At 43.2% G+C, this 26,096-nt stretch overlaps 1 protein-coding gene across 2 annotated transcripts in view; it reads left to right on the top strand.

Annotated features, from left to right (window-relative positions):
- ENTPD3 (ectonucleoside triphosphate diphosphohydrolase 3) overlaps nt 1-24,273 on the top strand; it is a 34,177-nt gene extending 9,904 nt beyond the window's left edge. For both annotated transcript variants that reach the window (XM_032344703.1, XM_032344624.1), the window contains exons 4-11: nt 787-904; nt 9,058-9,208; nt 11,533-11,692; nt 12,619-12,852; nt 19,124-19,396; nt 19,570-19,680; nt 20,067-20,204; nt 23,018-24,273. In XM_032344703.1, coding sequence (XP_032200594.1) covers nt 787-904; nt 9,058-9,208; nt 11,533-11,692; nt 12,619-12,852; nt 19,124-19,396; nt 19,570-19,680; nt 20,067-20,204; nt 23,018-23,254 — 1,422 coding nt within the window. In that variant the 3' untranslated portion in view covers nt 23,255-24,273. The remainder of the gene's footprint in view (nt 1-786; nt 905-9,057; nt 9,209-11,532; nt 11,693-12,618; nt 12,853-19,123; nt 19,397-19,569; nt 19,681-20,066; nt 20,205-23,017) is intronic.
- The last annotated feature ends 1,823 nt before the right edge of the window (nt 24,274-26,096 follow it).

Here is a 26,096-nt window from a genome sequence, read left to right as displayed (position 1 = left end):
CTTGGTCCAGGGCCTGGTCTGAAAAGACCCTCAGGGGACACTCCCTGGTGCTTCTCTCTAGCTGGGGAGGTGGTCCAGGGCTCCTAGCCAGCAATCCCCAGCACAGCTAGCCCTGGCAACACCCTCCTGTCTGTTCATGTACCATGTTACCAAAGTGGGACAGTATGTCAACATTAGTTTGTATTGTGGGGTTTTTCTCCTTAATTATGAACACTTTCCTTCTGAAGGTTAATACAGGTATTAATGTGTCTCTTCCTTGTGAGAACTTCCTGTGTTTATTTGGGCAGCAGGTGACTGACTATTCATTTCCCTCCTGAGACCCAGGTGGCTTCTGTTCCCTACCTCAGAGGTCTGGGTAAGGAAGAAACTGGGGATGGGCAGGATCCTTGGAGTGCTGATTTTCAACCTTGGCTTCATACTGGGTCACCACGAGAGCTTTAGACACTGCCGATGCCTTTGTCCACTCCGAGAGTCTGATTTAATGGGCCTGGGATAGATCTCGGAACTGGGGGCTTCAGAAACTTCCTAAGTGATTCTAAGGTGTGGCCAAAGCTGAGAACCAGGCCCCAGAACACCTGACCACCTCATCCCATCCCTTTCCCCCACAGTCCAAGGAGACGAAGTTGGTTTGGAGCAAATAATTTTTTCCCCTTGGTCAGCCCCTACCTAAATGATGTGGTGTGGAGTAAGCTCATGAGAGAATTCGGGGTTCTCAGTGACCCATTGGAAACGAGTCCTCAGAGAAGCCCAGCCCATTTCTGACTCTCCCTTTCCCCTTTTGTTCAGTATGGAGTCGTGCTCGATGCCGGGTCCTCCAGAACCACCGTCTACGTTTATCAGTGGCCAGCGGAGAAGGAGAATAATACTGGAGTGGTCAGTCAAACCTTCAAGTGTAGTGTCAAAGGTAAGGCCCAGAGTGTGTGCAGGAGTCCCATAGAGAAGCAAGGGAGAGTCCCAAGGGCCTTCAGAGAAGCCTGGAGGGATCCCAAGAAGCTGCCCAGAGGCAGAGAACGAGCACGGGACTGGGCATCAGGAACATAAACAATCCTGCGCTAGTGCGTCACCCATTCAGTGACCTTGGGCCACTCACTTCCCTTCCCTGGGCTTCAGTTTTCTCATGTCTGAAACATGCATGGTGTGAGATTTTACCCTGCCACACTTGCAAGAATGAAGGCTGGTGGAAGACATGTCTCCAGGGTCAGAACCAAGGATGACTTATTGCTCACAATAACAACATTTTCTTGAGCTGGTTCTCTAAGCCTCACTTTGCACAAGATGGTGTAGAGAGGGCCAGACCGTATTTGCTCACACAGTGAGTCGTATTACAGAAGACAAACCCCGAGATTAGGGAATCTGAAACATTTATAATACCTGCCTTTTGATCTGGGGAAGAACACTGTCTCTATCTTCTGAGTCTGCTTATTATGCAAACATCCTTGAGAATATATAATCCAGAACAAAGGCAGTCAAGGTCTCTGCTCGTAAGATAAGCAGAAAGATGAGCAAGTTGTGGAAAATTATATTCCAGTAGGGAAATTGTGTTCTCATTGGCTGTGTATGTTGGGAGTGGTGTGGTAGAAAGAGATGAACAAGGATGGACAATACATAAACACGGGTATGGTTCTATTCCAGTACAGCTTGATCTATGGACCCTGAAATTTTGAAGTTCATATAGTTCTCAAAGGTCACAAAATATTGTTTTAATTTTTCCTTGTTATTTAAAAATGTAAAAACTATCTTAGCTCACAGGCTGTATTAAAAAAAAAAAAAAAAAAGATAATGAACCAGATTTGGCCTGTGAGATGCCAACCCCTAAAACAACATTCTCGGCATCTCCACAACATAGCCTGAATTTTATATTCACTGTTCTCTTGTTTTTCTTTCTAGTTTTGTCCTTAGGCATTTAGTTTTTCTTGTTCTTTTTTTAAAAATTATTTTTATTAACATATAATGTATCGTTTGCCCCAGGGGTACAGGTCTATGAATCATCAGGCTTATGCATTTCACAGCACTCACCATAGCACATACCTTCCCCATGTCCATAACCCAACCAGTCTCTCCCTAGTTTTTCCTGTTCTTGAAAATGGAATCAAACACGTATTTATATAAATGGAATCAAACATTTATTCTTCTGTTATTTGCTTTGTTCACTAACGTTGGGTGTTTAAGATTCATCTACATTGACAGGAGTAGCTGAAGCTCATTCATTTTTCCCTGTGGTACGTTTGTATATCCATGGTAATGGAAAGGATGGTTATAAATAAGGTTGAGTATATTTATATTTTATTTATTTAAAAAATTACAAATTATAAATGTATTTACATGTTTTATATTTGTATTTCGTATACTTATGGCTGTTTCTATTTTTGTGAAGTGCCCGTTCATGTCTTTTGCTCACTTTTCTTCTAAATGCTTGATTTTTTTTTTCTCATCGACTCATTGGAGTTGTTTATAAATACAGTAAATCTGAGTGCTTTGTTGGTATTTTTATGTTGTCATCCTATCCCCTTACAGCTCATGATTCATCTTTCTAAGTCTCTTCATTGCGTCCTTTGGTGAACAGTTTTTACTTTTTATGTAGGAATAGTTATCAGTCTTTATGATTTGCTCTTTTGTATTTAAGATATCTTTCTTAGCCTGAGGTCATAAAGATATTCTTCAATCAACGGTTTATAATTTTGCCTTTTATAATGAAATCTTTAGTACTCATAACAAACCCCAGTTAGTGATTGTGTGTATGTGTGTACTTTTTTTTTTTTAAAGCCACCCTCTTACATTATGCTTAGCGAAATAAGTCAATCAGAGAAAGATAACTATCATATGATCTCCCTGATACGAGGAGGTGGAGATGCAACGTGGCGGTTTGGAGGGTAGGAAAAGAATAAATGAAACAAGATGGGATCGGGAGGGAGACAAACCATAAGTAACTCTTAATCTCACAAAACAAACTGAGAGTGGCTGGGGGGGGAGGGAGAGGGGGGTGGGATTATGGACATTGGGGAGGGTATGTGCTATGGTGAGTGCTGTGAAGTGTGTAAACCTGGTGATTCACAGGCCTGTACCCCTGGGGCTAATAATACATTATAGGTTTATGAAAGAAAAAAAAAAAAGCCACCCTCTTTAGAGCATCATGATCTCTAACTTGGTGTAGAGCTTCCTGACTAGTGCATCCTGAATCTGTTAACAGGCATACCCTTGGCCCATAGGACAAGAGGTTAGAGACTCTGGACTGGTCTCCCCAGCCCCAAACAGCTTCTTTCATTTACCTCAATAAGCTGCCCAAGTGGCATTGAAAAAGCTGGAGTGCAGAATTAGCCTTTCCTGTAGGGAGACTAACAGACTTCTTTGAATAACAGAGTGAGTTCTGATATCTGCCCTTCCCTGGAGGGCAGCTAGGAGCTCACCCTACCCTGGTACATAGGTGTCCAGGTTAGGTTGTCAAGAAGCTGGTTTTGAGCTAGAGTTTAGGACGCAAGATAGTTATTAGAGATCCACACCTTTGGAAGAAAGGACGAAGGAGGAGGATTGGTCAGGAAGAGATGTCAAACAGCCACAGGGGCATGACCAAGCTTCAGCTGATCGGTGTTATCCTGCATGGCCTGAATTAGCTAGACTGTGATACCCCTGTTGCCATCAATTGTTGGATATTGCCATTCTGGGAAGAGTGAGACATTGAGCAAGGCAGCTCTCTGCAGCTGAGGCAAACCACGCAGGAGATGACAGCTGAGACACTAGTCTTTATTGGAAAGGGCATCTGCTTGGTGTCTCTCCGGGCTCCACACCACAGGGGACTTAGATGTCTTCTGAATACTGTTTGCATTGTTATCCACAAGACACAAGTCTTGCCCAAAGCTCAGTGAGAGATTCCATCTCTGTTGTCCTAACTTCTGAGTCATTTCCTTACCGTCAGGCATGAAAGAAGGCAGCAGGATACTCATTTAGAAAGGTGAAACCAGCCACTTCAAGAAAGGATAATAATTAATACCTCACATCACCCCTCCTGTGTGAGCTCTGGGGATGTTTCTAACCTCTCTGTGTCTTGACCTCTTCATCTATAAAATAAGCATAATGAATAGTAACACCATCCCATAGGAATCACTTGAAGAATCAGTGACATAATATACATAAAGCAGGTGGCAAATGTGTGGCATACAGTAAGCACTCAATTAGGTGTTAGCTATTATTATTCAAGGGGCAGCATACTTTAGAGCTCCTGGTGGATATTCTTGCCAAGAAGGTAGTCTGTCCCAGATCTTTCTTTAGACCCAGAGAACAGTTCAGCCAAGTCAGTCCTGGTTAGGGTGAGATGTGACCTTCATTGAAGGACACAGGCAGTCTGTCAGGGGAGGGGGCCCTTGGCCACCCTGGATGTGATTTAGGGGAGGGCAGGGTCATGGAGCCCACACCGTATCCAGAAATGGGTCTTCCCTTTGATTGCAGTAGCCTCAGGGATCCATATATATACTCAGATGACCAGAAGACCACAAACTAAAGCTCAAAATACAGAGTTAAAGTTTGGCAAGTGTTGTCCCCTTGAAGACATGTGGCTTCTCCAGGGATAATTTGGGTTTCTGGTTTCCCAGTTGCAAATTTCCCAGGACTCCCCTGCCTTGGCTAGTCTGAGGGGGTGATGAATGCTTGCTTGCCCAGTAGTGTTTCCCAGATACCCAGGCTCTTGGAAATTTCTTTCTTGATGGGGGTGGAGGGGCCTTGGTGAGTATCATCAGTCCTCAGTTATGCTGTTTTCCTGAGTTGCTGAGTGCTTCCTTGGGTGCCAGTCCCCAGGCTGGTGTCCAAAGCTGCATGTTGTAAAGCCATTCCCTGGAGGGCACTGGGCCTCTCCACGCCTCTCATCTCTTAGATGGTGTGTGGTGCTCAAGGCTGCTGCTGCCTCCTCCCACAAAACTTTCATGTGTTCCCTTCAAACACTGGTGGTTAAAGATCTTGAACTCCACTAGAGCTTAAATGTAACCATCTCCTCCATTGAAATACCTTGTAGAGTTGCACTGGGGTCCAGACCACTATGGTGTTGAAAGCATCCTTTGCTTGGGTACCTATCTTCTGCTTCTGTCCCACCTCGAGTAAGTTTTAGTCATCTGTCAGCCCTTTCTCCACATTGAAAGAATGATTTCAACCCTCCCTTCTTGGGGTTGTGAATCCTAGGATCCTGTGAGCCTATGACCCCAATTTTGTCTCTTCTAAAGAAGCTTATGGGACCTTATGCAAATAGGTTTCAGGTGACATGCTCAGATACCCCAAGTTTTGACATTCCAGCAAGGCCCCCAACCAGTCCCTTTCCAGAGACTGCTCTGGCAGATCAGATCAGACTACATGATCCCCTTAGTATAGACGTGCACGCTGGTTTGAAAATCTCATTGACTGACTGATTCATTTATTCATTTATTCAATAAATATGTATTGAGTATCAACTGTTTGCTGGCAACTGTTCTCGACACTGGGGATTCTAAAGTGAAATATATGAAGTCACTACTATTGCGGAACTCACATTCGAATCAAGGAGATAGATCATAAAAGCATATATAACATGTCAGGGAGAAGTGCTGTGAAGAGAAATCAGGTGAGGTAGGTAGACAGAGAATGATCATGTTCTGTTGGGAGGGGATAGTTAAGCAGAGGCAAAAGTGAGAGTGTGAGTCATACACGTTTTTGAGGGAAGAACGTGCCAAGCAGGGGGCTTGGCGAATAGAAAGGTTGGGGAAGGAAGCTGCTCAGCATTTTCTAGGAAAGCCAAAGGGACCAGTGTGGCTGGAGCAGAAAGAGTATGAGGAGGAAAGGTGAGTGGTGAGGCCAGCGCCATGGTCAAGGCCAGCTCAGAGAGGGCCTTGAGAGCAGCGAGAGGTTTGACTTGTACTCAGATGCATTTTCTTCAGAGTATCCTGGGAAGTCATCAGGAGATTCTGGTTAAGGAACTAACATGGATATGACTTACACTTTTAACAGAGCACTCTGGATGTAGAACATGTAGTCACAAGCTGTGATCAGAAGCAGGGAAACCAGGGCTATTAGAACAGTGCACATAATGATGTCATAAACTTAAGGCATTATGGTGGTCTGACTGAGACTGTGCTTTTCAGTGTTGGGCAACTTGGCTTCCCAGGGAACATTTAACAATGGGGACATTTTTGATTGTTACTACTGGGGTTGGTGGTACTGCTGGCATCTAGTGATAGAGACCAAGGATGCTGCTAAACATTGTGCAATGCACAGGATGGCCCCACAAAAAAGAATTATGTGGCCCCAAATGTCAGTGGTACCAAGATTGAGAAATTCTGATCTAGAACAGTTCTGGGGAAGGAGAGACTGAGTGCTCAGATTTGAGAGCTGTTTTGAAAATAGAGCCAACACGGTTTTATGAAAGATTCAATGTGAGACGTCTAAGTTGGTGATGCCTGAGCACCAGGTCTGATCTGAGCAACTGCATGCATGATGGTACCACTTCCTGAGAGGCGAGCACTGGAGGTGGATCAGTTGGGGGCATAGCAGTGATTAAAGAATTTGGTTTTGCACAGATTAAGCTGGAGATGCCCATAAATCATCTAACTCCAGGAACAGCAAACTTTTTCTGTGAAGAGCTAGATGATAAGTATTTGTTACCTGTTGGCCATATGGTCTCCGTCAGACCATTCAGCTCTGTCACATTAGCGCAAAAGCAGCCACATACAATGTGCAGACAAATGAGCATGTACACATATATGTGTTTCAAGAAAATTTTATTCATGGATGCTGTACATAGGGTCCATAATGCCTAATAGGATATACCCTAAGGACAAAAATAACTTCAAAAAAATCTTAAGTTTCTTTTCAATAACCATACAGTTGGTGGTAGTGCTGGTATTTTCGTACTAAGATCGTTGTGTGTGGGTTGTGAAAGAAAGCAAGTGAGCTATTCAATTGGAGTTGCTGGGAAGCAGGATTTTGAGCATCAGAGAAAGAAGGTCAAGATCAACGTAAGTAAAAACCTGTAGTTTTAAAGTAGAAGTACCAATAAGAATTCATGGTGCATTTTGTCCTGAAACAAAGTCTTTCCTTGGTCTGTCCTCTGGAAAGTCTTGCAAAGGCTTCCAAATTTCAGACACTAAATACCATACTAAAAAAAAAAAAAGCCAGGACTCCTTGGAGAAATGGCTAATTCCTGAGCTGGGGCAAGAAGTGTATAAGATCACACAACTAATATCAGAGAGCAAAGACTCAAAGTTTTCTGGGACCATATCTAAAGGACTCAGGGCTTATGTTGAAGAGAACTCCACTGACCAACAATGGGACCATTAATAAGAATAACAGCAATGAATTGAAACACATCAAATATATCTTCAAATTCGTATGTTCCTAAAGATATACAACAAACAAAATCCTTCATTGGATAAATTAGGAGGATAAGGGACATGCAATCCCTATTTCTTAAGCTGATGAAGGAGAAAGATTCAAGCACTTATCCTACCTTTCCTGTACAAACTGTACCGTAGGGTTACCAAATAGTTGACCAGAAAGAAGTTTTCCTCTTAGGAAAGTATTTGGGTAATAAGTGAAGCAAGAAAGATGGAAGTAAAACATCACCATTTCATAAACCCTACTGGGCTAACGAGTCCAAGCAATGATCTCTGAAGCCTGCTCACAGCACAAAGAGAAGTAGCCAGATGTGTGTGCCTCAGGCTGGAAGTGCACACTAATCCCTATAAATTACTGCTTCTGAAAAAGTCCAAACCTGAATCTGACTGAGCCTCTGCATTTGATTACCAATTTATAGGAAAAGCCAGAACTCAACAGCATGTTACATGAACTATTGGGATGTAGTCAGCAAATTCTAGCCTGTGGAAAACTCCATAAGACAAATGAAATTGCAAGGAAATTTTTCTTTTAATCTCAAGGGAAAAATAAAAAGGGAGGATGGAACTCCTGGATAAGAGAGAATTAAGAAACATACCAGCCAATGGATGGAGTTGATTTGGACTCTAATTCAAACAAACTGGTTGGACAGAAAGAGGTTGGGGGGAGCTGGGGGGGAATATGGAGAAAATGTGCACCTTCACTAGAATTTGGTTCTGTTAAAGGATTCTTTTTAATTTTTATGGGCATAATAATAGTGCAGTGGTTATAATTCTTTAAAAAAGAAATCTTGCATAACTCTACTTTCAGTTCTTTCTGCGACCATTCATTTCAGCTTCATGGAGATTTCTGACCTAACTGAGGAACTCCGTCATGGGTTTGTCTGGGTTATATGTCTCTCTAGGTATGTTACTTTGGGGTAGGATGACATCTTGTTAAATTATATATAGGTATACAAAAATGTATCCTGAGGACAAATCATGACAAGATTCCTTTATTCCCTCTATGTTTGAACACATGGGACATAGGTTTGAATTTTTGTTTCCTTTTTCCTCTTCCACCTTGACTATGTCTCTAAATCTATTTGGTGCAAGTTCTGTCAAGAAATGAACTTCCCAGAGCTCCTGGCTGGCTCAGTCAGTGGAGTGTGTGACTCTTGATCTCAGGGTTGTGGGTTCAGGCCCCACATTGCGGGTAGAGATTCCTTAAAAATAAAATCTTTCATAAACAAAACGAAATAAAAAACAAGTGAGCTTGCCAGAGGCAAGTAGTGCGAAAGGAGACTAGAGAAGCAAAAGGCCAATAAGATGGATTATTTCTGAACAACAGCAACAAAAAGAAATTTTGTCTGTTAGTGAAACATACTGAAGTGTTTAGAGAATGAAAGGATACCGTATCTGCAGTTTGCTCTGTGGGCAGAGAGAGATGAAACAAGAGTTGATCCTTGTGGAAGCTGGGAGATGGGTGCAGTGGGGTTCCTTATACTCTTCTCCTGAGTTTTATTTATACCTTTAGTTTTGTAGTTTTTCCCTTCCATATTTTGGGAGTTGAGTCATCAGTGTGACCACATGGGACTTAACGTATCCACCTGTTGTTCAACCCCCCGTACTCAAAGCCATTAATTTCCAAAGCTGATTTGTTTTCTATTCGGAAGTTGTACAGCTCTTATTAGTTCCTGGGAATGCTAAGAAGTGCTGACTGCTTGCTCTTCAGGCTCTGGGATCTCCAGCTATGGGAAAAACCCCCAAGATGTCCCCAAAGCCTTTGAGGATTGCATGCAAAAAGTCAAGAGACAGATTCCAGCCCACCTCCATAGATCCACCTGCATTTACCTGGGGGCCACGGCTGGGATGCGCTTGCTGAGGTAAGGGCTGGAATGGCCTCAAGGAGCCCATCTGATCAAAATAGCCAAGAATGTGTTGAACCCTGCCAAGAATGTAACTGTATTTCTGGGAACAAATCCAAAAGAAAGAAGCCCATATTCTGCCATAAATGTAGGCTTCAAAAGCTAGGAAATTTTCAGGCTTTATTTTAATACCCAGAAAGAAATCATTCTAAAATGGATTCCCTTCCCCATTGGTGATTTTCCTGATAACTCTGGAAGAAAGGAAGGTAATATGGACTCTCATGGGGTGTACCTCTAATTCTTTAGAAAAGTGAAAATTGGTTTTCATGCCTCGTCTTTTGATACCTGTGTGCAGCCTGCTGCATTGAGTGCAGTCCATATTTATGTGGCTTCTACCCATGTAAACAATGCCACAGGAATCTGCTGGAAAACAGTGGAATTTCTGCACTTCACCCCAGTCAGTCTTTAGAGCTATTAGGAAGCAAAGAGCTCATTTCACTCAACTAAGAAGATCCTTCTAAATTTGCAAACTTTCAGCCCAGTTGCACTGTCTTTGAGAGCCCGTTTTCTTTTTTTTTCTTCTATTTTTGTATTTCCTTGACCTTGAAATAAAAGAAAAATAGTTTTTAAAACATCAAACTTAAATCTACCGAAGGTAGAGGCTGCTCCAAACTTTGAAAATAAGGCTTTAGTCCCCAAAGATGACACTCATCCTGCCTCAAAGCCACTTTGTCTACAGTGCCAGTAACATAAAATTATATGTGTGGGCATGAGGAAGATACACAGGAACAAACAAACAGAACCACTTCAACATGATCATTAAAAGAAATCAGGGAGTGGGGCGCCTGGGTGGCTCAGTGGGTTAAGCCTCTGCCTTCAGCTCAGGTCATGGTCTCAGGGTCCTGGGATCGAGCCCCGCATCAGGCTCTCTGCCCAGCAGGGAGCCTGCTTCCTCCTCTCTCTGCCTGCCTCTCTGCCTACTTGTGATCTCTGTCTGTCAAATAAATAAATCTTTAAAAAAAAAAAAAGGAAATCAGTTGGATTGGGCCTTTTCCTTGTGGTTTTTCTCTCCTTGTTTCTATTCCTATGTCCTGGTTGACCAAGCAGAACGTGGGAGAAAGTTGGATTTCTTTGCTCCCTCTTGGAATCTGCAGGGTGTTTCAAAATGATTGTGTTTACCTGAAATAGAAATGATATAGAAATTCCTTCCTTCTGCCTTTTCTTTCTTATGCAGACAAAGCACCCAACTTTTTCTTAATTGCTTTTTCTCTCAGTCCTCCCAGTGAGGAATAAGTAAAAGACTTTTTGATTTAGAGCTCATGACAAAAACCATGGACTAGGAAGTGCACCACTTGGGAACACAGTGAATGTCTCATTTTAATAAATTAAATATTATCTCTTCCTTGTAAAACTTTCTGATGGTGATCCATTCCTTCTAAGGAGCTGGCTGACATTTTAATTGCTAGAAAAGTCAAATGTAAAAAAAGAAATAACGAGAATCCTCTGGGATGGAAGCTGATAAAACTAGGAAAACTCTCGAATTATTTTCTGAGCAGTGATAATTTGCTCCAGAATTAGCATGACCCTCTGGTTGTGACATGGTTCGTTCTTCTTGAGCCAAGAGTGAACTGGTACCCCTGGCTTTCTTAACCCACTGATGAAAGGGAAAAGAATCTCCCAAGTGAATCTTTTTCTATAAGGTAAAATGGCAGCAAATGAATGTTACAGTGTTACATCATTAGGTGACATAGGAATGCTGTGTTGCCACTCTACTGTGGATCAGCACACTGATGGATTTCAATCCAGTTACAGCCATGATGGCCATCACACCCATCATGATGAAGCCCTCCCCAGGAGCAAAGCAAGGACTGCTGGAAACTCAATCTTCTTCCTTCCCCCCTCCTCCTCAGATTTCCCTTCCTTCTGGACTGCTGAGGGCTCCTTTATGTGGTGCCCCCAGGAGATTATTATGCCACCCCATGGCTTCACCAGTCCCCTTTCCGGTGCTGATCTGAGACAGAGCAATGGTGGTTAAGCAGAAGGCTCTTTTGGTTAACTGGTCGTTAGAGAATGGGGTGGGCACCGGTGAGGGAGGAGAGGACAAGGGGTATTTTTACTTGATGCTGTTTTTCTGATTGGCAGTTTGACAGGTAACAAGTATATCTGCCTTCACCGTTGCCTAGGAGCCTTCAACTTGCAAAAGGGTTGCCATTTTTGCACACATCTGGAGAATCGTCCCTGCCAGCAGACGGGTGGGGAGGTTTACCTTTTCACCTGAGTGAGGTGACTTTAAGACTCTCTTGTCCAGGCACTCAGCCTTTTGTGTTCTGTGCCTTGCATAGGTTACAAAATGAAACAGCAGCTAATGAAGTCATTGCAAGCATCCAAAACTACTTCAAGTCCCAGCCCTTTGATTTTAGGGGTGCTCAAATCATTTCTGGGGAAGAGGAAGGGATATATGGATGGATTACAGCCAACTATTTAATGGGAAATTTCCTGGAGGTGTGTGAAAACAAATGCATGGTTTTTAATCTTGCTTTTTATCTTATCCCCTGTGGGTGGTCACTTAAAGCAGAGGTGCATGCTGACAGGGGCATCTGTCCTGTGTCAACGCTATCACATAATGCATTAAGGAAACACCTATGAGACAATAGCTAAGAAAAGACACATTTGGCTGGGGCAGAAACATAAGCAGGACCAAAGCACACAGGTGAGGGAATATCCTCACTTCACTAGTTAATAAGAAATTGGAGGTGGGAAGGATCTAAATCTAAAGCCTATGGGTCTTTTGAAAAGTAACTGGAGAATGACCCTTCCCAAAGCTTCACAGCCCTCTGAAATTTCTGGAGACCTCAGGCTTCCCAAGTCACCCTGTGTCCCCAGGTCCATTCACTGCAGACTCCACATGCCCTGCCCCTGTTCAAAGGAAAGCCAACTCCAAGAGATAATCACCATGTTACAGAGGGCATAAACCATATCCAGCCCGAGGCCTCGTTTGTTCCCTTCAGATATACTCTTAAATTTTAATTAATTGCCAACAAGTAATAGTTGGAAATTTCATATAAAAACCACATTTTTAGCTTGCCCTGAGCCCCACACACCCCTAAAATTTGGAAGCACTGGTTACAGTGGACTCACATTCCGCATGACAACAACTGGAACAGAGTGTAGCTCATGTAGTCCCCAATTTGCCACAGTCCCCACCATTTCTCAATTATCTACACCTAATCTTCACTCATTTCTGTTGCCTGCCCAGCCTCTGAAAGCATTTGAGTTCACCACCCTTGAAATAAAGGAGAGATTTGGCCCCCAGATGTTCCCCATGTCATGCTTCTTAGCAATAAGAGAAGGGTCTTGGCTGGAGAGCCTTGGGCAGACCAAGATAGTGCCTCTCAACTTTTCTCTTGCTTCCTTTTCCCACTGTGCAGAAGAACCTGTGGCATATGTGGGTGCATCCAAATGGAGTGGAGACCACAGGTGCCCTGGATTTAGGTGGCGCCTCCACCCAAATATCCTTTGCGGCTGGAGAGAATGTAGGGTTGAACACGAGCCACATCATGAAAGTGTCGCTGTACGGCTATGTGTACACGCTCTACACGCATAGCTTCCAGTGCTATGGCCGGAATGAGGCTGAGAAGAGGTTTCTGGCAATACTCCATCAGGTACCTGAGCTGGGGCGCGGAGGTGGGGGGTCTTGAGGGGAGGGGGCCTTGGCTTCTGGGGCCTGTCCTTTCCACTCCAGTTAGAATGTGGATAGAAACGAGAGCATGTTCCAGTTTACTCGTGGGGGTCCAAGCTCTCTCTCTCTCTGTTGTATTGACCACTTCCAGTGAACTTGAATCTTAGATCCAGGGGAATTCCAGGGCACCAGATGTTTTGTAAATGACTCAAGACCTGGGATCCCTTTAAGGACACAGACTGTTTTAAACCAATAGATAAATAAGCCTGGGAATTTTGCAACTCCCCTGAGTGCAGAACAAATAATAAAAGTGGTCCCAAGAGAAATACTTGCTGACAGGGGAGAGGACCGAGCCTTCCCGGGGCTCAGCCTCCTTTTAGATGGGCCTATATTAGGCAGGTTTGATGCCCTTTATTCGGTGGGATTTTGAGTGACAGAATTGCATCACATTGGTCAGTAGCTCACATGGTAAGTGTTCCACGTCCCAGATGGCTAGTTCAGCCATCTGCTGGAAGGCTGCCACTAAGGTAAACTCATTGTTAGTGTGGTGTGTGTCAGCAAGCACAGGCCCCATGGATGAGACTCAAGACCCCAAACTCCAGGGCGCCTGGGTGGCTCAGTGGGTTAAGCCGCTGCCTTCGGCTCGGGTCATGATCTCGGGGTCCTGGGATCGAGTCCCGCATCGGGCTCTCTGCTCAGCAGGGGCCTGCTTCCTTCCCTTCCCCTCTCTCTGCCTGCCTCTCTGCCTACTTGTAGTCTCTCTGTCAAATAAATAAATAAAATCTTTAAAAAAAAAAAAAAAAAAGACCCCAAACTCCAGTGATCAGGTGACCTCCATCTCAGACATGCATGGCTGAGAAAGGAAAATGAAAGATGAAGGAAAGGGACTTTGACCACCTAGAGGGGCAAGAGAACAACCAGAGGCTACAGATCCTGGCGTTCGGTGGGACCCAGGGGCAGGGGACAAGGGCTGGGTTCAGCCTGTGAACATAGTGGGCACAGCACCATAGGTTAACCCCCACCCCTCCCACCCACTTTGGCAATTAAGAAAGGAAGTGGTGTTCTCCCAGCCCCTAACCTGCGGGGGGAAATGGTCTGGCTCACCAAATTGCCATCAGCAAAACTGACATCTTCAGATTCCTGCATTTACCAGGTTGTCACGCAGGGCTGTGTGTGAGAATTCACCCTCCAGATCTGGCCTGCTCCCCAGAGCTTTTCCTTGAACCTCCCAGGAAAGGTCGGAGCCTCAGTATACATGCACGTGGTGGGCATTGTTGGGAGAGACTGAGCACTGCCTGGGAATGACAGAGTGGGGGACCCTGAAGGCAGCACTTGGGGCTCAACAGACCCAATGCCCACCCCAGACTTAGACCACCTCCACTTGGCCAAACCAAACCCCACAGGGAACCCCATCAAGCCTCCCTAGCAAGGTCTCCATAACCACCATTCCTCTTGCTTTCTCACTAACATATTTCAGCCAGCATGCTTCTTTCCAGGGCAGAAGTTCTGGAAACACCTCTTTTCTCCATCTCCTTTTATTTCTAGCAATGCTTAATGCCCCTCCCTCCAGCTCTAGTCCTGACAAGGGTGGAGGGCAGGGTCTCCTCTGAACTTGAAACAGGAGAAAGGGAGCAGGTGAAATCATCCTTTTCCCAGGGTGAGTGAAGGTCAGAGAAGCTTACTTCCTAAATTTGGCTGGCCCTGAGGAATGTTTGTGTGTGTGGTTTTTATTTTTATAATGATTATTAAAGAGCGATTATCCAAGAATCTATAATACAGAAGTGAATACTACACCTGTCTGAGGTCTCACTTGGGTTTGAGAACGTAGGTGTGAGCCCAGGCCTGGGCACAGAGGTGGGAGACCCCAGCCTCTACTGTGGCCAGTCAGCTCACAGGGATGGAGGCAGCTCTCCAACTTGCCTGGTAATCTCTGGATGCCTGAGAGGGTGGTTCCGCCCTCAAAGCCTTCTGACTCAGGTGAGGGGAAGGATCTGGGTGTGCTGAGGATTGCCCACAATTGCATGCCCAGACTTGCCTGACCAATACTTTCATGTGCCAAGTAAGTGTTACCAGGCCCCGACTTAGAAGGTTCACAAAGATGACTACATCCTGAACGTTACTGCCTGAGTAAATCCTGCCAGCCTGGGTCTGGTTTCCTTACCTGTCGCAGTGTGGTGAGAATTAATATAACCCTTGCAAACTGTCTTTATATGAACAATCCTCCAGTTGGCCCAGCGCTGGAGCCTCGGACAGCCCGTTGGACGCTAGGGACATGTATTAACTATCCTGCCTCCCCTCTTTAAGGAAGTTCTTTCTTTTGTTTGTGTTTTTTTTTTTTTTATTAAAGATTTTATTTATTTATTTGAAAGAGAGATCACAAGTAGGCAGAGCAGTAGGCAGGGTGGGGGGGGGGGAGCAGGCTCCCTGCTGAGCAGAGAGCCCAATGTAGGGCTCGATCCCAGGACCCTGAGATCATGACCTGAGCTGAAGACAAAGGCTTAACCCACTGAGCCACTCAGGCGCTCCTCTTTTGTTTTTAAAGTAAGACATGTCGAATGAAAAAATTTAGAAAAAGCAAACACAAAAAATATAAATAATAAAACAAAAAACCCTAGAATTAACCACCTTAAACATACTATTGCCTTTTCTTCCAGTTCCTTTTTCGTGCACGAGTATGTCTATTTACAAATTTGGCTTCATATGGTATATATAGTTTTATATCCAGCTTTTCCTTTTACCTAACCTAGTATTTCTTTTATCTAAATATACCATGAGCAATTTCCTATGTTGTTCAATATCCTTTGAAATTATTATTTTTATAGATACATAATATTCCAAGTACTATTATTTAAAAAGAAAAATTGTATTAGTCCTTTTGTTATAAAGGACTAATCTTTTTGTTATAAAGTCCTTTCGGTATTTTTATTGTAAAAATGTCAAACTATGCAAAAAAGTATTAAAGCAAAAATGAAAGAATCTCATTCCAACCCAATTCACTAAATGTCTTCACTGTTCACAGATTGATAACGTCGTGCTCTTGACTTTCCAGATTGATAGATAACTTATTTTCTTTACCCTTTAGTATTTCACAGTTTGTCAACCATGCCTATCCTGATGGACACCGGGCTATGTCTTGTTTCGCTGCAGCAATAATAGGCCAGTAAAGCTTCTTGTGCATATAACCTTATGAACTGATGATTTTGCTTCCGTGGGATAAAATCGAAGGATAGGTGTATTTGTTATATAATTGGACAAATAGGCAATCTTCCAACAAAATTAAAAAACCACCTTGGGCGTCTTGGTGGGTCATGGTCTCAGGGTCCTGGGATTGAGGCCTGCATCAGGCTCTCTGCTCAGCACCTCCCACCCCCTGCCTGCCTCTCTGCCTACTTGAGACCTCTCTTTCTGTCAAATAAATAAATAAAATCTTAAAAAAAAAAAAAAGACTCCCACCAACAAAGTTGTAATGACTTTTTGCAACCTGATAATTTCAGGGGTTCTGAGACATCCCACTAATAAGTCCTTGGATAAGGAAGATCTGTTTCTAGATTTCCCGTTCAGTTCATCCATTTCTCCATTCTTGAGCCAATTATTCTAGTTGCAGTGGTTTGTTTTTTTAGTTTCAGACATTAATTCTGAACTTCAAAATCATTTTAAGCAGTAACAGGAAGTTTTTGTTCATTGAAATTATGATGGTAGTTGCATTGACTGAAAATGAATATGGTAAAAAGTTAGCTAATCGATGATATTATGAATCCCCAAATAGAATTATAAAATATCCTTCCATTTATTTATCCTTGGTTTGTATCTTCCAATAAAATGTAGTTTTCATTATTGGTCCTGTACCTTCCTTTTAAATTAGTTTCCTGGTGTGTTCTTTTAATAGTTTCCATCACTGTTGAGGATAGTTCCTATCACTATTTTTCCACCTTTGATGGGATGTATTCTAAGACCAAGTTATGCTGCAGTTTACCAGTGGACTTTTTTGCCCTCAGTTCTAATGGTTAACCCTTTAGTACCAGTGCCATGCACACACTAAGTTCATGGGAGATTTGTTGAATGTTGAGGGCCTGAGCAACTTGGACCATTGGCAAATTATATTTAAAGAATGACATCACAATCGTTCAAACTCCAGAAAGAGTACAGAAATGATCTTTAGGGTCACCTGGGTGGCTTAGTCAGTTAGGCATCTGCTTTCGGCTCAGGCCATGACCCCAGGGTCCTGGAATCAGAGCCCCACATCTGGTTCCACACTCAGCAGGGAGTCTGCTTCTCTCTCGGCTCCTCCCCCTCTTCACGCTCACCTGCATGCACACTCGCTCTCTTTCTCTCAAATAAATAAATAAAATCTTAAAAAAAAAAAAAAGAAATGATTTTTACTGAGCTGCTTTTATGTTCCAAGCCAGAAATAATTGATATTATCTTGCTTCTTCTCCAGTCCAAGCCAGAAGCAATTTATTTTATTTTAACTATTTAATAAGTACGTCAGATTTGGAGGAGGAAATTAAATAACCAGTTGACTGATTTCTACCCCCCCCCGCTTAAATCAATATTTCAGCCATAGGGTGACCCTGGTGTGTGACCCTGGTGACCCTACTATGATACAGTAGACATAGCAATTTTTGAAAATCATGGATTTTTTTCATACCACTGAAGCAGAAAGAAGCCTCTTTTCTGCCTCCACAGAGTCAGTGACATTAAGACATCCTAGAGGATAGTCATTAGAGTTACATTGGATGAGTGTTGGACTTCCGTAGGCTTATGTGTGGAGTCCTGTCACTGGCCTTTGTTAAATCATTCATTACTTCATTGTGTATCTCAATTTCCTACATCAATAAATTGAAAGACTTAGAATAAGTATTGTCCGAGTCAAGACTTTACAACAGGAGATGCTTAGTGGCTTTGAAATTGGACAGAGTTCAAATCCAGTTCCCTGGAAAAGGGAGTCCATAAATAGAACCAAACATGCTTTGGGATTTAGCATAAGATAAGAAGATTTTTCATCAGTACATAAAATATTGGATAGTCATTTGAAAGAAATAAAGTCAGATTCCCTTCTACAATCTTTACACTAAATAAATTACAAATCGATCAAAGATTTATATGTAATAAAGATACTTGTTGCAGCCTTGTTTATAATGGCAGAATGATTGGAAACCATCTAAATATTCATATGCACATTTCTTATCTAAGGAATCTCCTCTGTAGTTTATTGGTACAGTGGAATGCTATGCAGCCTCTTAAAAGAAGAGGCCATTTTATATGTACAACGGGAAAGATGAGAAAGGTATATATATATATATATTTTTTTTTAAGATTTTATTTATTCAGTCAGAGTGCGAGCACAAGCAGGCAAAGTGGTAGGCAGAGGCAGAGAGAGAATCAGGCTCCTTGCTGAGCAAGGATCCCGATGTGGAACTCGATCCCCGGAGCCTGGGATCATGACCTGAGCTAAAAGCAGTGGCTTAACCGACTGAGACAGAAAGGTATATTTTAAAGTAAGAAAAACAAGGGGCATAACTGTGGATAGAGTAGTACCATTTATTGTTTTTAGAAAAAGGAAGAGGGAGAAGAAAAGATATTTGCATATGCATACAAGAAGTATCTCTGGCAGGAAATCACAAAATTTGGCAATCATGGTTACTTCTAGGGAAGGGATCTGGTGGCTAGAAGTAGTTGGGAGGGAACCTTAATTTTCATAATACACCTATTGGTAACCTTTTGGATTATTTTCTTAGGTGGATAGGTGATAACTCTATTAAAAATGATCAATTAATCTAGGGGACACCTGGGTGGCTCAGTTGGTTGAGCAACTGCCTTCAGCTCAGGTCATGATCCTGGAGTTCAGGATCAAGTTCCACATCAGGTTCCCCGCTGAGCAGGGAGTCTGCTTCACCTCTGACCCTCCCCCCCCAATTCTCTCCCTCTCAAATAAATAAATAAAATCTTTTAAAAATGATCAGTTAATCTAAGCATGTCTTGTTTCCCATCCAAATGGATTCATAAACCTGCTTCCCAGGACTGTCTTAAGGGGTGGGTCAGATAATGTGAATGAGGACCTGGCATTGTGCTCAGTGCAGGTTCACCCACCCCCACTGGAGTTGCCTTCAAGTGCACACTGACATAAAATGGCATGTTTTCCATCCATGTCTCTATTGGCATGGGAGGGTAGCCATTGTAAGGATTTGCAAGAGGGAAACTCTTTGGCCCTCCACAGAAGAGTGGTTTCTGACACCTCCCTCTTGTACCCACAGAATTCTCCCACCAAAACCAGTATCATCAACCCTTGTTACCCTCGGAATTATGTCACTACCCTCACTGGGGGCTACATATTTGACAGCCTGTGCACAGCAGACCTGAGACCTGGAAATTACGACCCTGATGACGTCATCACCTTTGAAGGAACCGGGGACCCATCACTGTGTAGGGAAAAGGTGGCTTTCCTGTTTGACTTCCAAGCTTGCCATGACCAAGACGACTGTTCCTTTGATGGGGTTTATCAGCCAAAAGTTAAAGGGGCATTCGTGGTAAGAGCAAAAACCACCAAAAGTTTCCCTTTCTCCCCCTTTGAAGATTTAGCTTTCCCCTTTCTGATTCTCTTCTGTTGCCCTGTTTGCCCACTTTCTTATTCCCCACCCCAAAAGCTCCATAATGTATCCCGTTCTGAGAACTGACTTCCTTCTCCGCAACCCCCTTCCAGGCTTTTGCAGGATTCTACTACACAGCAAGTGCTTTCAATCTTTCGGGGAGCTTTTCCCTGAATGCCTTCAACTCAAGCACCTGGGATTTCTGCTCAGAGAGTTGGAGTCAGGTCAGTATTTAAAGAGAAAGGGGCAACATCCCCCGTACAACACAGTGAGCGGAGCCAAGTGTGTTTCATTTGTGTGTGGGTGTATGTGTGTTCCAAGTTTGGACTTTATGCTGTTGTGCTTCCCCAACATCCACAAAATGGGGTAATAAGGGAACCTGCCTCCTACCCGCATTGTGGATGAATGTTCTGACCACAGGCACGATGGTTACGACAGCAGGTAGTGTACCCCGTACTGCAGAGGGGTATTTTCGTTATGATGTGATACAATTGGATTGTTTTATGGTGATGGTATTATGAAATTCTACAGGATGAGATTCTTTAAAATGTGTTCTGAAACACGCGTTGTCAAACATGCCTGCCTCATCTGTTTGGAACCTCCTCCTCAGCTCCCGCTGCTGCTCCCCAGGTTTGATGAGGTGTATGCCCGCTCCTACTGCTTCTCAGCCCACTATATCTACCACTTGCTTGTGAATGGATACAGATTCACTGAGGAGACCTGGCCCCAAATACATTTTAAAAAAGAAGTAAGTCAAGGCACAGGTTGTTTTCTCCTCTTCCTCTCTAAAGGTTTGTGTATAGGTGCAGAAGAAATGCAGACATTTGGAGGGTATTGGTGATTTCAGTTTGCTGGGGGGAAGCTGGAGAGACTGGGAATCCCTTGTGAGCTTTCCGGGAGGGATGGTGGAGAATCCAGAGGAGGTGTCCCTGGGGGACCCTTCCACATGGCGGGGAGGGATCAGAGGCCAAGAACTCACAGACCCTGAGCTCCTCGAGCACAGGACCTGTCTCATTACCTTCAGCACAGGAGCGAGAACCTAAAAGGTGTTTACTGAATGTTTGCTGAGTGTATGAATAAATATTTTAAGGATCACACTTATCATCATGAAAAGAAACTTTAAATAGGGCAGTGATTCTTTAAGAGGCTGGTAACTAACTGCTGTCCATTTTACACAGATGTCAGGGTAGCAGAGAGTATGAGGGATTTACAACAGCATGAAGTAAGGAATGTGTCTGAGGTCACTGGATTTACGGTCAAGTATCCAGGATGGCCTGAAGCTGGAATCCCCAAGTGTCACCAGGTGGCTCTTTGGCCGGTCACCCGCCAGGCTTTGTTTTCAGGAAAGACTCAGCTTTGCTGATATGAACCCAACCTAAGTTCCCCAGGTTCAGGGAGAATTTTCTCATCTCAGGAATAGCTGATATACAGCCTGGAGTCCGTCTGTTTGATATTAGCTTTAGCAATAATTAGATTAAACCAATCAATAGCCAGCATTAGGCCTGTGACTGTCTACTTTTACATAAATAAAATTGAGTCATCTACAAAAAGCTAAGGCTGTCTGGAGACATACAAGGACTCTTGGTGGCATGTACTCTCTAAGCTTTGCTTCTTAATGAATCTAATTAGCAGGAAAGTACATTATGCGAACAGAAAGTGATGTTCCCTTGGATATCAGTTTGGATGGATACAGAACTCCAGCTTACAAATCCATTTCCTTTATTCATAAAGAAGTTTATATACAGCCAAATTTGTATTTAAACATGAAGGCATAAAAAGACTTAGAAGATTTGCCACACAGGGTTGCCAAAAATACTTTTGGAGGAAAAAATATCAAATAAGAAGAGGAATAAATCCTGGAAATGTTATAAAAATATAGGCAGGAAGAATAAATGATGTGGTGGCTTAAAATGTGTATTTTTATTTTTTTTAAGATTTTATTTATTTATTTGAGAGAGAGAGTGAGAGAGAGCATGAGCGAGGAGAAGGTCAGAGGGAGAAGCAGACTCCCCATGCAGCTGGGAGCCCGATGCGGGACTCGATCCCGGGACTCCGGAATCATGACCTGAGCCGAAGGCAGTCGTCCAACCAACTGAGCCACCCAGGTGTCCCAAAATGTGTATTTTTAAAAAGGAAAAAGAAAACTTAGACTAAAGAAAAGTAAAAGATTCTATCCATAACAACCCAAAATTCGAATATATCTGATATCTGGTGTGAAGGGAGCAGGGTCATAAGAGGGGCCTAAAATGCTCCTCTTGTAAAGGCAGACTTTATTTATATAACATTTTTAAGGCAAGAAAGGAAAAAATAAAGAAAAAGGAAAGGAGCACCAATTAAAAGTTTTAAGCTAAGATATAAGAAAGAAGTAGTCCAAATATATCCATAATCACAATAATCATAATTGGACTAAACCTACCAGTTAGAAGACAGATATTGTCAGATTGGATTTTTAAAAATCAAGCATATGTTGTTTGTGAGAGAAACCCTTATGTGTTAAGGGTAAGGACATGGAAAGTCTGAAAATTAAAAAAAAAAAAAAATCAGGAACACCTGGGTGGCTCGGTCAGTTAAGTGTCTGCCTTCGGCTCAGGTCATGATCTCAGGGTCCTGGGACTGAGCCCCACATAGGGCTCCCTGCTCAGCGGGGACCCTGCTTCTCCCTCTCCCACTTCCCTGCTTGTGTTCTCTTGCTGTCTGTCAAATAAATAAATAAAATCTTTTTTCTTTTAAGATTTTTATTTATTTATTTTTTAATTAATTAGACAGACAGATCACAAGTAGGCAGAGAGGCAGGCAGAGAGAGAGGAAGGAAAGCAGGCTCCCTGCGGAGCAGAGAGCCGGATGTGGGGCCTGATCCCCAGGATCCTAGGATCATGACCTGAGCTGAAGGCAGAGGCTTTAACCCACTGAGCCACCCAGGCACCCCATATATATATAAAATCTTTTTAAAAACTTCATATATATATATGTATGTATATACATACATATATATACGAAGTTTTGACCAAATAGTCTTTAAAATAAGGATCATGCAAGATACAGAGGAGTACAACGTAATGATAGAGAGTTCCTTCTGAAGATTATAAATTTGAAACTTTTTTGTATCTAATAAAACAGCCTCAAAACAAGGAAGCAAAAACTGATGGAATTTACATAAGAAATTGACAGAGTCTGTTTCTTATTCATACTGACTCCTGTGCTTAGAAACTGGTCCTGGGTTCAGTAAACTGCTTGTTACCCTCTTTCTTTAGCCACAGACAGTTTTGTACTGGACAGTAGAAAAACTCCCACTGTTATTAACAGTGCCATCATCTCACTTGGCTGTTGGGAGGTTGTGAGGTTGATGAGGCTGTGAGGACTCCGACGGTTTTTCCACAGTGCTGAGTGTAGGGCCTCAGTGACCTGGAATCTAGCCCAGTCTCTGCAGGGTCTGAACTTGGACAAGTCTTTGACCTTGGGCCACAGTTCTGGTGGGTGTTCCATGAGGATGACAGTGGTGTATGTTTGTTATTCCTGCCTGGGGCCCTACCCTGAGAACTAAGCCATCTTTCTACCATACAGGTGGGGAACAGCAGCATAGCCTGGTCTCTGGGCTACATGCTCAGCCTGACCAACCAGATCCCAGCCGAAAGCCCCCTGATCCGCCTGCCCATGGACCCGCCTGCCTTTATGGGCATCCTTGCCTTCTTCACAGCAGTGGCCTTACTGTGTCTGGCATTTCTGGTGTACCTGTATGCTTTGTCCAGGAAGCAGAGGCACTCCCAGCATGCCTTCAACCACACAGTGGATTCTGAGTGAGCTTTGTGAAGCAGCTTCCAGAGCCTGAGGGCTGCCCAGAACCAGCCTGGGCAGCACCAGACAATGCAAGCGAAATGTCCACCTTCAGGAAATGCACCTAAAGTCAAATACCTAGGTCCCGTGCCTCTCCAAGTCTGATTTATGCCAAAGCACTTCTTGGGGAGTCCCCCAACTGTTCTGGGTACGTTCCTTCACCAAAGACCTAACACCCACTTGCTGACCTGTTGGGGAACTGAGAAGAGACCTGCCTTCAAGGTCAGACTTTTTATTCCAAGTGCCCTAGAGGAACAGTGAGTTGAGACTATGACAGTTTGATGTTGAAGCATTGACCTCAGGGCTCAGTTTGCATTTTTCCTTCCTCAGAAATGTCATATGCCTCCTGGCAAGTTTGGAAGCTGGCAGGCGGCCATTAAACATTTAACACAGTTAGATATGTTGCATTATGGCTTCCTCCCATTGATTCTTAACTCAAGACTTGGCAATCCCATAAGCATTGAGCTCCCTCAGACTAGTAAAATAGAGTATTGGGGGGAGAAGTTTTCTTTAACCCCATGACGGTGGCCATGGCCAGGCTCTATCTTACAGGCAGAACCTGAAGGACAGAGACACACAGAAAATCTCCCTGGAAACTGCAGTCCATTTCCAGAGTGGAATTCACACTCAGGGCCCTGGTCAGAAGATTGCAGCCTGTGTGTATGTCTTAATTCCCACCTGCCGTTCACATGGCTGGGTCCTCTTATAAAACTCCTTGTGAGGCTACCATGTATTAGATCTTTTTGCTTTTGCTAAGCTTTTGCTTAGGGCTGTTTCTCCACTGACAGCGTGGTGTGTATGTTTTGCCCACTGTTCCCACAAGTGTACTTGATGCCGTCCTGAGATAGCCTTGCTTACCACATTCTACGTATGATGAGAAAGAACTCCAGCAAGTCCAATGGCGACAAACTAAAAATCAACATTATTTGAGATTGTTGGTTAGCTGAATATGGAATAAAGAACTCTTGTTTTGTTTTGACTTGAAATGTGTGTGTTTGTTACCTTGCAAACAGTACTTTTTCTCCTAAGGACCCAAGGTGGTATTTGTGAGAGTAAGTTCTTAAAATGAGGAAAAATTTCTTAGGAAATCTATCCTGGTGAACTAAGAAAATTATGCATTAATCACCTTTATTCCAATCCACCTTTATTCACTTTGATAAAACTGTGGCTCCTTGAGATAATTGATTCAAACATTTCTGTATTTTATCTGACATCCAAAACTTCTGTGAGGCTACAACCTGCCACTCAGATCTTGATTCCCAGCCAGAATGGCTGCTTCCTTCCCAAAATGCACCTTTGCTCACACAGTTCTCCCTACCCTGCCTGTGGGACATCCTCCCAAACATTCAAGTAATACATATTTCTCAAGGCCAAATTTAGCTCTGCTTCTTCCACAAAGACTTCCTTACACACACACACACACACACACACACACACACACACACACACACACAATGATCTACTGGACCACATTTTAAAAACTAGCGAGGAAAAGGGGCGCCTGGGTGTCTCAGTCATTAAGCACCTGCCTTTAGCTCAGGTCATGATTCCAGGGTCCTGGGATTGAGCCCTGCATCAGGCTCCCTGCTCCATAGAAAGGCTGCTTCTCCCTCTCCCACTCCCCCTGCTTGTGTTCCCTCTCTCTCTCACTCTCTCTGTGTCAAATAAATAAATAAAATCTTTAAAAAAAAACTCATTAGGAATAAAATACATACATAGATACTGGTTAGGTAAACTCTTATTTATCTTGTGTGTACATATGGCTTATTTCTAAAATAGATAGTAGGCTACTTAAGGACAAATCCCTTTTGAATTCCATTCATCTTCATTCATTCAACAAAATTCTAAGAAATACCTACTATGGGCCTAACACCTTGCCACATGTGATCTTGGATTTGGGTAAGTGGCTGTGATATATTCAACGTATTTGTTGATTAATGTTATCTCCATAAAGGACAGAAGGGTGGACAATAAAGTATGGAGAAATCAGATAAAAATAGCATCCAAATAACTAAGAGTTTGCATTAAAAAAAATGTCTGTGCAGGGAAGATGGCCAAGATTCCATGAGGGCAAGTCATAGTCAATGTTGCTAGCTGATTCGGGAACTTGGAATGAGCTGATGAAGTATTTTGGGTTTTCTAACATATATCAAAGAATTCTTACAAATAGATCATTGTGAAATCTGCAGGCAAAGTATCGTATCTAGTAAGACTATGGTAAGCAGAAGTCTAACATGGTCCCCATCACCTTGCCCCCTAGTGTTACTGGAGAGATTATGTCGTTATAGGGCGAAAGGGATTTGCTGGTGTAATCACCAATCAGCTGACCTTAAAATGGAGAGATTATCGAAGTAGGATTTTTCTCCTCATATGAACTCTTTAAAGGCAGAGGATTTGCTCCAGAAGTCAGATTCAAAGCATGAGAAGGATTCTTTTTCAAAGATTTTATTTATTTGAGAGAGAATGAGAAAGAGCATGAGAGGGGAGAATGTCAGAGGGAGAAGCAGACTCCCTGTGGAGTTGGAAGCCCAATGTGGGACTCAATCCTGGGACTCCAGGATCATGAGCTGATCTGAAGGCAGTTGCTTAACCAACTGAGCCACCCAAGCGCCCGCATGAGAAGTACTTGACGTTCTGTTCCTAACTTGAAGAAGTAGTCCAAATATATCAATAGGAGGAGGCCAGGCATAAGAGAACCCAAGAATGGCCTTGAGGAACTAAGAGAAACCCTTGGCTGACAGCCTGCAAGAAAACAGGGACCTCAGTCCTACAACTGTAAGCAACCGTGTTCTGCCAGCAACTTGCATAA

The sequence above is a fragment of the Mustela erminea genome, chromosome 1 (genome assembly GCF_009829155.1).
Source record: "Mustela erminea isolate mMusErm1 chromosome 1, mMusErm1.Pri, whole genome shotgun sequence".
Lineage (NCBI taxonomy): Eukaryota > Metazoa > Chordata > Mammalia > Carnivora > Mustelidae > Mustela > Mustela erminea.
The sequence above is the reverse complement of the archived record's forward strand: the minus strand, read 5'-3'. Positions and strand labels throughout refer to the sequence as shown.